General features: G+C 51.7%; 1 protein-coding gene across 1 annotated transcript in view; it reads right to left on the reverse strand.

Annotated features, from left to right (window-relative positions):
* Nucleotides 1-9,868, reverse strand: part of RPTOR (regulatory associated protein of MTOR complex 1) — a 97,507-nt gene extending 87,639 nt beyond the window's left edge. Inside the window, exon 1 of the mRNA XM_023938862.2 lies at nucleotides 9,569-9,868. Coding sequence (XP_023794630.2) covers nucleotides 9,569-9,730 — 162 coding nt within the window. The 5' untranslated portion in view covers nucleotides 9,731-9,868. The remainder of the gene's footprint in view (nucleotides 1-9,568) is intronic.
* Nucleotides 9,869-10,068: the final 200 nt, after the last annotated feature.

Genomic DNA, 10,068 nt, shown 5'->3' on the forward strand with positions numbered 1-10,068 from the left:
CACCAGAGTCACTGGCAGGAGCAGGGACATGCACAGAGAAATCAGTCATTTTCAGGACCAGGGACATGCACAGAGACGCCAGAGTCACTGGCAGGAGCAGGGACATGCACAGAGAAATCAGTCATTTTCAGGACCAGGGACATGCACAGAGACACCAGAGTCACTGGCAGGAGCAGGGACATGCACAGAGACATCAGAGTCACTGGCAGGAGCAGGGACTTGCACAGAGACACCAGAGTCACTGGCAGGAGCAGGGACTTGCACAGAGACACCAGAGTCACTGGCAGGAGCAGGGACTTGCACAGAGACACCAGAGTCACTGGCAGGAGCAGGGACTTGCACAGAGACACCAGAGTCACTGGCAGGAGCAGGGCAAGGGGCAGCCCGGTCCTGCAGAGCCCTCTGTGCCCAGGAGCACCCAAAAGCAGCACCCCAAAGCAGCTGAGCCTTGCACAAGCCTGGGGACAGCTCCCCAGCCACCCCAGGCACTGGCAGCTCCTTGGGAAAGCCAGGCAGCTGCAGGCCATGCAAGGGCACAGATGCTGCCAGAACCATCCCACGCTGCCACACACACACTCAACACCCCAGGGAAACACAGAAAACCACACAAAAAATGACTTATTAGACCTGGAAACCCATAAATCATTCTTCCAAGAGAAAGTATCCTGCCAAGCAATCTTCTCCATCTCGTTTATTTATTGTTTCCCATTTGCAGTCTAATACTGACTTATTTTTCAGTATTTTGCTGGTAACATCTGATTGGTGGCTTATGCTGAACAGGCTGATATTTCTTTTCCAATCCCAGGTTCAGGGTTTTAAATAAGTGTTTCTCCTGGAAAACCTGACAGCAAACCCATGAGAGAAACAGGAATTGATCCCAGAGACAAATGGGGTGATTTTCCCTCTGCCACCTGCCCCAAAGGATGCAAAGCCTTGCACTCCACACCATTTGTTCTGCTAACAGGGAGCACATCCCGAGCTGCAGCTCATCCCTGTCCCCTCTGACCTCTCCTCACAGCAAGGATTTTTTTCTCAATATCCCTGTGTAAAGTCTCTCCCCATCCTCTCTGCAGCTCTTCCAGGCCCTGCAAGGCCACAGTGAGGTCACCCTAAAGCTTCTCCTCTCCAGGCTGAGCATTCCCAGCTCTCCCAGCAGAGCTGCTCCATCCCTCTGCTCATCCTGGAGCCTCCTCTGGGCTGTGCAGCAGCTCCAGGTGCTCCCTGTGCTGCTGCCTGTGCAGGTGGGCTCTCAATGCCCCCTGCCCTGCTGCCCACGCTGCCTCAGCCCGGCTCAGGGGGGTTTGGGGGGACAATGCATGGGACTGATCCAAAAAACCCAAAATCCCCGAGCCCAAAAACTCCAATAATGCTTTAAACCCCAAATAATGCTTTTCCCATTTCTAAACTCTTTTGGAACACACCAGAAACTTCACTGCATATTTAAAGGTTCTTAATACAAGCAGTACGAGGACATTCTCATCTGTCATTAAGACAGTGGAAATTTTCTTTTCCCCATTTCAGGAGCACATCCATCAGAATACATTTCCATGGATTTTTGTTAGAATTTAAGAATGAAGCAGAAGAACATTTGGCAAGTTTGTAAGAAAACCAATATCCAAAATGCTTTGTCAGCAGAGGCTCAAGATCAAAGCACAGCAGCTCTTACTGTGGGCTCTGCACTTTGGAGTGTCATTTGTATGTTAAAAAATGGGATACAACTCCCAAGCTTGTAGTGCACCCAATTTAAAGTGATTTAATAACTCTGGGTCAGAACCTGCAATACTTAAATGGCAAAATCCACTCGGTCAAAATGCTCTTGCTGAGAAGTGATGGCAGAGAATTCATCCCAAAGCCATGGGAAATGGGACTCAGGGAGCACAGGGAGTTCTGAGTCTGCTCAGAAGAGAAGCTGCTTATTAAAGCATTTGACACTAAAATTTACATCTTATGCTAAAGACCTTTTAAAATATTCCTAATTCACCTCTTATTTCATTTAGAGGCCAAACAGATCTGCAGGTGAGTACAGTGCAATATCTACAGGTATTTTCAGCTAGGAAAAAACCATTATGTTCTGGGTTTGATTGAAAATGTGAAGTTTTATCATCCCAGGGAGCTCACCTGATCCCACTGGAGCATCCTTGAAAGTGACTCCAGGCCAGGCTGCAACTGAGACACCCATTTATTTCAGCCTGAGTGAGAACAGGTTTGTAACTCAGAGCCATTGAACTGCTTTATATTCCAGTTCAAGTAATACCAAGGAAAGTCAGTGCATTTATGAGAAATTCTGCATTTTGTGGTACATCTCAGACTGGACGTTTTAGACCCCATTAATATTTGATTTTTACACTACAATTTGCAAGCTGAAAACTTTCTGCTTAAACATTACCCAGATGAACACTCAAGTGTTAGAAACCTGCCTGGGTTTATGCCAGTGAGTTCAAATTGCTTCTGGGAGTTAATACAAACACGAGATTAAGTCAGCATTAAACATGAAATATCTGCAGCTACATTATTTTACAGAGTTGAGGATGAAGTTATCAGCATTAAACACAGATCCTGGGACAAATTTCCAAATTCCAAATCCTCATATGAGTCTCATTTGAAATCCTTCCCTGACCAGGAGGCTCAATTTCCTGCTTGTGCAGGAAATCCATCCTCTTCTCGAAGCCTTTATTTTTTCACATTTTTCTCTACACACATTTACAGATTTAAGACAAATCTCTTCACCACCAGCGAGGCTTTCCTCAGGTAACTCCTGGGCTCCTTTGGAGACCTACCATGAGATGCTCCAGCAAGGAGGGCTCTGGAGAGAGCAGGAACAGCAACATTTACCAAGAGGAAACATTGTTCTCCCCTGAGTTCAGCTCATTCTGCAACACCACCAGTTCCTGCTTGCTCCTTGCCAACCTTCCCCTTCCCAGGTGACAAGTGGTGACACCTGCCCTGCATCATCCCCAGGGCTGTGACACTGAGGAAGGCAGGTCTGGGGACAGAACAAGGCTGAAGGTACAGAACAGGCACACAAAGCCTTGACCTTCTGCCCCATCACACAAAAACAGCTCCTGGAGGAACAATTCCCAACAAATCCCACTTGGATTTTTCCCCCTTTCCCCCACCCAGGGGAACAGAGCTCCCTGCTGCCTCTCCAGCTCCTGTACCACTTGCAAGGTGAAGCATCTTAAAAGAAGAACTTTCTGTTTCAAGGAATTTTTTTAATGTAAAGTTTCAAATAAATAAATTGTTACGGAAAAAAAAAGATCTCCGTGTGCTTCTCCACATCCAGAAAAGCAGCAGAATGCAAAGAACTCCTTCAAGTTAACATTAATAATTCAACAGCTCTGCAGGTTGTCTCCAGCCATCTGCAGCCCAGAGTCAGCTCCTGGTGTGCCAGCCTGCTCTAGATTCCTCGATCAACTCCTCCTGAGGGCTTGGATTCCTTCTCTAAGCCCTGAATGCAGCGCTAATACTCTGAATTTTCTTCAGGGGTTTATTGTGTCCGTTTGCCCAGTGAAGGCTGCAGCTCCTCACGAAGCCTGCTCTGCCCTGCTGCCCTCAGTGCTCACTCTGAGCACTCCCCACGCTCCTGAGAACTGCAGGCACTCACTGCCCAGGCATCCACGTGCATTCCCTGCTCTGGGAACAGCTCCCCAGGGACATCCACAGCCCCCAGAGAGCCAAGGTGACCGTGTTACCCACCGTGTTCCAGGCTAAAAACTCCAGACTGGAGCAGGCTGATTGTGTCTGTCACAGCACAGCCAAACGCTGCCTTCCAACCACTCTGGGATGCTCAGAGCCAAAATGGGGTTTCCTTCCCTGTCAATCACTTCTCAAAAATAATCAAAATTACAGAAAGCAAACGTTTTACTCCTGTGATCTTTGCTGTCTTTATACAACCTGCAAAAGAGCCAACAAGAGGCGTCTTCCAGATGTCATTCCCCATTTCCCTGTGCCGAGGGGTTTCATCCTTGCCTCTGCTCTGCATTCCTGCAGGCTTCTCCTCCTCGCTCCACGGCATTCCCACTCCTGTCTAGCACCGGCTCTAAAAGGTGTCCGTCTTCCCAGGCTGACTGATGCAGCTTCAGATCTTCCTTACAAACTGTTCCTTCAAACCATTCCTAGACAGCCCCCTCAGATCTTCCGGGAGCCAATAACTCGGGATGCACTCGGAGCGTTTGATCGGGAGCCGCCGTCTCGTTTGAGGAATCCCTGAGCCACAGCCAAGTGCTCCACATGCAAATTCCTTCCTGCAACAGGAACCTTCCCCAGCGTGCAGGAGAGCAGGAGGAACGGTCAGCACAAGCTCCATCAGTTCACATGCAGCCTCAGGCTGTGCTGAAGGCACAGAACGCTGGCCCTGCCTCACAGGGCTCATCCCCTCCATCCCTCCGAGGGCTTTCAGCTCCTTCCTGGGGCTGTGCCATGGACAGAGAGGGCACAGACCTCACTGTGCCATGGACAGAGCACAAACCTCACTGTGCCATGGACAGAGAGGGCACAGACCTCACTGTGCCATGGACAGAGAGGGCACAGACCTCACTGTGCCACGGACAGAGAGAGCACAGACCTCACTGTGCCATGGAGAGAGGGCACAGACCTCACTGTGCCATGGACAGAGAGGGCACAGACCTCACTGTGCCATGGAGAGAGGGCACAGACCTCACTGTGCCATGGAGAGAGGGCACAGACCTCACTGTGCCATGGACAGAGAGAGCACAGACCTCACTGTGCCATGGACAGAGAGGGCACAGACCTCACTGTGCCATGGACAGAGAGGGCACAGACCTCACTGTGCCATGGACAGAGAGGGCACAGACCTCACTGTGCCATGGAGAGAGGGCACAGACCTCACTGTGCCATGGACAGAGCACAGACCTCACTGTGCCATGGAGAGAGAGCACAGACCTCAGTGTGCCATGGACAGAGAGGGCACAGACCTCACTGTGCCATGGAGAGAGAGAGCACAGACCTCACTGTGCCATGGACAGAGGGCACAGACCTCACTGTGCCATGGAGAGAGAGAGCACAGACCTCACTGTGCCATGGACAGAGAGGGCACAGACCTCACTGTGCCATGGACAGAGGGCACAGACCTCACTGTGCCATGGAGAGAGAGAGCACAGACCTCACTGTGCCATGGACAGAGGGTACAAACCTCACTGTGCCATGGACAGAGGGCACAGACCTCACTGTGCCATGGACAGAGAGAGCACAGACCTCACTGTGCCATGGAGAGAGGGCACAGACCTCACTGTGTCATGGAGAGGGCACAGACCTCACTGTGCCATGGAGAGAGGGCACAAACCTCACTGTGCCATGGAGAGAGCACAGACCTCACTGTGCCATGGACAGAGGGCACAAACCTCACTGTGCCATGGACAGAGGGCACAGATCTCGCTGCAGCCCAAGCTCTGCTGCAGGCCCTGCCAGGCCACAGAAGCCCAGCAGAACTCCAGCACAGGGCTCCACTCTCACCCACCCCTGGCTGCTCCCACTGCCCCCTCCTCTGGGCACTGCCCTGCTCTCCCCTCTGCACACCACTGCACTAATTGCACTAATTACCCTCTGCTCCATCCCCAGCCAGCAAGAGCTGGAGGTCACCCTGTCCCAGTTCAGCAAGGACCGGTCAATAAGTGCAAACACAGAAATAAAAACACTGCTGAGGGTGCTGCTGGCAGAGCCAACAGGAAAAGGGGATAAAAGGAATCCTTCAGCCCCTGGGCCTGTCACACATCACACCCCACAGCACAGCCTGGCACTGAAGGATGCCATTAACACAAACCTGGCCTTGAGTAATTCATCAGATAATTCATTAGATGATTCATTAGATAATTCATCAGATAATTCATTAGATAATTCATTAGATAATTCATCAGATAATTCATCAGATAAATCATTAGATAATTCCTTGAAAGAGGCATCTCCAGAGTGTTCTCTAGAGAAGAGCAGAGGAACAAGACAAACATGAGATGTGCCAGTGGGTTTATCAGATCTGGCAGTGCCAGAAGCTGCAGTCCCACAGGGATCATTAACCCCTCAGTCACCTCTGCACAGCCCAGGGGACAAGGCCAGCCCAGCAGCAAGGCACTGCAAACCAGCTCTGAGAGAAAAGCACAGCCCAACCCTCCAGAAAACCCAGCCAGCCCATGGGCCTTGGACACTTCCTTGGGTTTCCTGAGCAGGCAAACTCTGCTCATCTGAATTAAGCACATTTGTATGCAGTCCTGCTTTAATCTGCATTTCCAGAGAAACCTAATTGTGGATTCCTCTTCTCATAAAAACAGGATTTAATTCTCACTCAGCAAGTTATGAGGCAGCAGGAAAAAAAATGTTGAGGTAAAACTATTACAATCAGCTTTGTTGCTCTCTGCTTATCTTAGAAATCAATATAAATACACCAAATCTTAATTTAAATATTCTGAATTTAATAGCAACTTGTCAGTAAAACCTGGTGTACTTGGGAGTCTTTTTCTTTAAATCAAGTTATATGCTTTGGTTGCAACTGAGGCTGGGAAATTTAATTCAATACACAAAGCATAATTCCAACCCTCTTGTGTTAAAAATATTCTTTAAATAAATAATAGATCAAAGCAGTGTCACTTTGATGGCATATGCAGTCCATGGAAGGATTAAATGTTTTCAGAGCAGCCCTCATGGAGGAAGGGGCGGGGGACACCAGTGAATTCTCACTTATTTTCTCCACATTTACCACTCATTATTCTGATTTGATTCTCCCCTTATCAGAGCTCTGCCTTCTAAAGAACCTTCAACTTCACATAAACTCTGGGGTTTTTAGAGCAACAAAGCAAGATGAAAAGAAGAGTCACTGCACTCCCAAATCTGTGAATCACTTCCTCTAACTGTAGTGGAGCTGGGATCACTCCCCATGACTCCTCGATGAATAAGGCAGAATCTGCCACTGCCTGGGGCTTCCATGATTCACAGGGGAAAATGCCACGGCTTCACCTGCACTGGGACTGCCAGAGCCTTGCTTGGCTTGACCTTTGAGCACTTCTTCATTTAGAGACAGGCTGGGGTGTTTAATGGCAGGGAATGGTCCCCAGCCTGGGCTGTGACGAGTTCATTTATCACACTGAAGGTACTGGGATGTTTTCCACATGCAGCCCCTGGAGAAGAGCTCAGCTCCAGCAGCCCTGGCTTGTGGGAAAGGGAGCCAAGAGACAAAAGGAGCTGCAGAGAACTGGGGATGGGGACAGAGCCTCCCACTGGGAGTGCAGGAGGGAAGGAAGGGGCTGAGCCGTGGGCTGGGCTGGAGGAGCAGAGGAACACCAGGGGCTGTGGGCACTGACAGGGCTGCAGCCACGGCAGGACAGTGCTGGAAGGCAAGGAAAGAGGAGGAGAAGAAACTTCCTGCAGACAGCTAAAACAAGAAATAATTAATTTATAATGCCAGAGAGCAAAACCAAGCAGCTCAGGAGCAAAAAGGGAAAAGACCAACAGCCCATCAGCTTTCACCCTGGTGGCACAGGCTGTGCCCTCACACCACCACTGCCTCACGGGAAAAGCCAACAGAGCCCAAGTTCCCGGGGTTTTCTCCAGGTGCTCCATTCCCTGGACAAACCTGTCACAGCCCAGCTGCCACCTCCAGCCAGGCCATGGGAAAGGAGCAGCCTGAGCGAGCTGCCCTCCACCTGCTGCTCACGGACACCAGGGCAAAGCAGATTAGATCTTCTGAACTGTTTTGCAGGATTAGCCAAACTGGAGCTCACTGGGTGGAAATATTTACCAGGCATCACCCCTGCAGCATTCCAAACTCCATCCTCATCGTCTCCCCAGCTAAGGTTCAGCATTTGTTACTTCATTAAGCACTCAGGAGATTGCTCAACCTCATCACGTTTAAATCTCAGCAGCCTTTTTTCATGTCTTGTGTTTTATTCCTCTTTTTAGCTTTCTTGAATCAGCTGCTCTTCTTCTCTCAGGTGTCTTTACGTGCTTTTGGTATCTTCCTATGCACCAGGTCTTAAACAAAAAGTAATTCTGCACAACAGCAAGTTTGTCCAAATGATCCCTGATGCAGCTGCCCTGGTACAAACGACACCTGAGCTGCACCACTGGCCCTGGTGTGAAGTCATTTGGCTCCAGCTGACAGAGAAAGCAGAAGGACTAAACCAAAAATTCGAGATTTGCTTCTATTTTCTTCCTTCACAAGAGTCAGATTCTGTATCTTGGGGAGTGACCCAGGGCCCAGCCCCACTGAGCTCGAGCCCAGAGAGCAGCAGCAGCAACACCCAGGATGTTTATGGCACGGGAGAGTCCCGGAGGAGGAAACTGCAGCTCCACGGGAGTCAGGCTGGGATGTGATCGTAACAAGCACGTGAAACATTTCACACCAACCACGGAGGAGCCCTGATCACCCCCCTGGTCCTGTGCTGCTGCTGCACAAACCATCGATCAGCCCAACCAAGGCAAAGTCACTCCCAAATTAGAACAGGCAACTCTGCAGATCAGGAAATGAGGGAGCAGGAAGCGTCCCAGGAAGGCAGAGACACCTAAAATAGAGCAGCAAGCTCATCACACCTCCACAGGCTGCTGGAGAAAGTCTCCTCTGTGCCAGAGCCCTTTGGAACAGAGCACCCACCGTGGTGTCTGTGCTGCCTTTAAATCACACCCAAAACGCTCAGTTCACCCAGCACTGATCTGCCAAGTCCCATTCGCAGCCCATGATTCTCCTCATGGCTCAGAACTTCTGAGAAATGTAATCACCAGTCTGGGAACATAGACAGGGACAGCCTGGGCATATGGCCTCTGCAAAGAAATCCCAGCCTGCAGTTTCGGTGAGTTATTCCATCCCATTGCAAGGGGGTCACAAACAAAACGGAAATCTGGTGACCAGGACAAGCCACAAGCGTCTACAAACACAAAGCTGAGGGTACAAGAGCTGGGAGAGCCAGGGAAGGCTGGAACCCACAGCAGAGTTGTTCCAGGAACAGAACAAGTGGAGATGATGGTCCAGGACGTTTCCCAGGTGCTTTGTTTGCACTTTGCTGAGACACTGAGGGTGGCACACAGTCCCAGCTGGGACATTTGTCACTGCCCTGATTTGTCACTGTCACTGATTTGTCAGTTTAACACACAACACGTCACCAACCACAGCAATCTCAAAACAGCTTCCTGCCTCCAAAACCTCACAATCTGTTTCTCCACGTGCAAGGACAGCCTCGCTCTGCACCTCACCCCACGCTGGGGGCACGCTCCAAACCCACACAGCTCCTGTGCAGCTGCAGCTGCAGACAGCTGCAATTCCTGCACCTGCTCCTCCTCACCTGGGTCACTTCACTGCCCTGCCCCGAACACAGCGGGAACCCAGGCTCCATTTAAAGAGCCCAAAGGATGGAGCTGCTCCAAGAACCCAGCTCGTGAGCACGGAGTCAGTGCTTCCAACCCATCCACAGCTCTGCTTCCCTAATTCCACACGGCTGCCACACAAACCGTGGGATGCACACCCAGCGCTTCACCTGGCAGCAGCTCAGCACCCTCGGAGCTCAGACTCCTTTTCCACCTGTCCCCCGACTGCTCCTCCTCCAAACCCCATCCTGCCCTGGAGCATTACCCGGTCCTTCATCCTCCAGCTCTGAGCCAAAGACTTGGAGCCTTCGATCTTCTCGCAGTGCCTTTTCTTCATAAAGGCCAGGGGCAAGTTCCAGTCCGTCAGGTCGGACTCATCCTCCTCCCCAAGCCCCAGGAGAGGCGACTGCAGCATCTCAGCCTCCATGTGCGGGGAAGCGCGGGGCAGCAGCTGGGCAGCGATGTCCAGCCCGGCCCCCAGCGGGCCCGGGGTCCCTCCGGCCGGAGGGGGAGGACGGGCCAAGGGCAGCGCGGGGCGGCGCTCCCCGGTGCGCGGGTAAGGACGGACCCGGGGCACGCAGCGCCTTCACCTGGCGCAGGCAGTGGCCCCGGCTGGGCTCGGTGGCGCGGCCCGGGGAGCACCGAGGGACCGGCGGGGACCGGGCCCGGGGCCTCCCTCGCACCTCTACCCCCGCGGGCCCCGCGCTCCCTGCGGCGGGCACCGCGCCCGGCCCATCGCGGCTCCCTCGCACACCGTCGGGCCGA

This window comes from Cyanistes caeruleus, chromosome 19 (assembly GCF_971803275.1).
Source record: "Cyanistes caeruleus chromosome 19, bCyaCae1.hap1.1, whole genome shotgun sequence".
Taxonomy (NCBI): Eukaryota; Metazoa; Chordata; class Aves; order Passeriformes; family Paridae; genus Cyanistes; species Cyanistes caeruleus.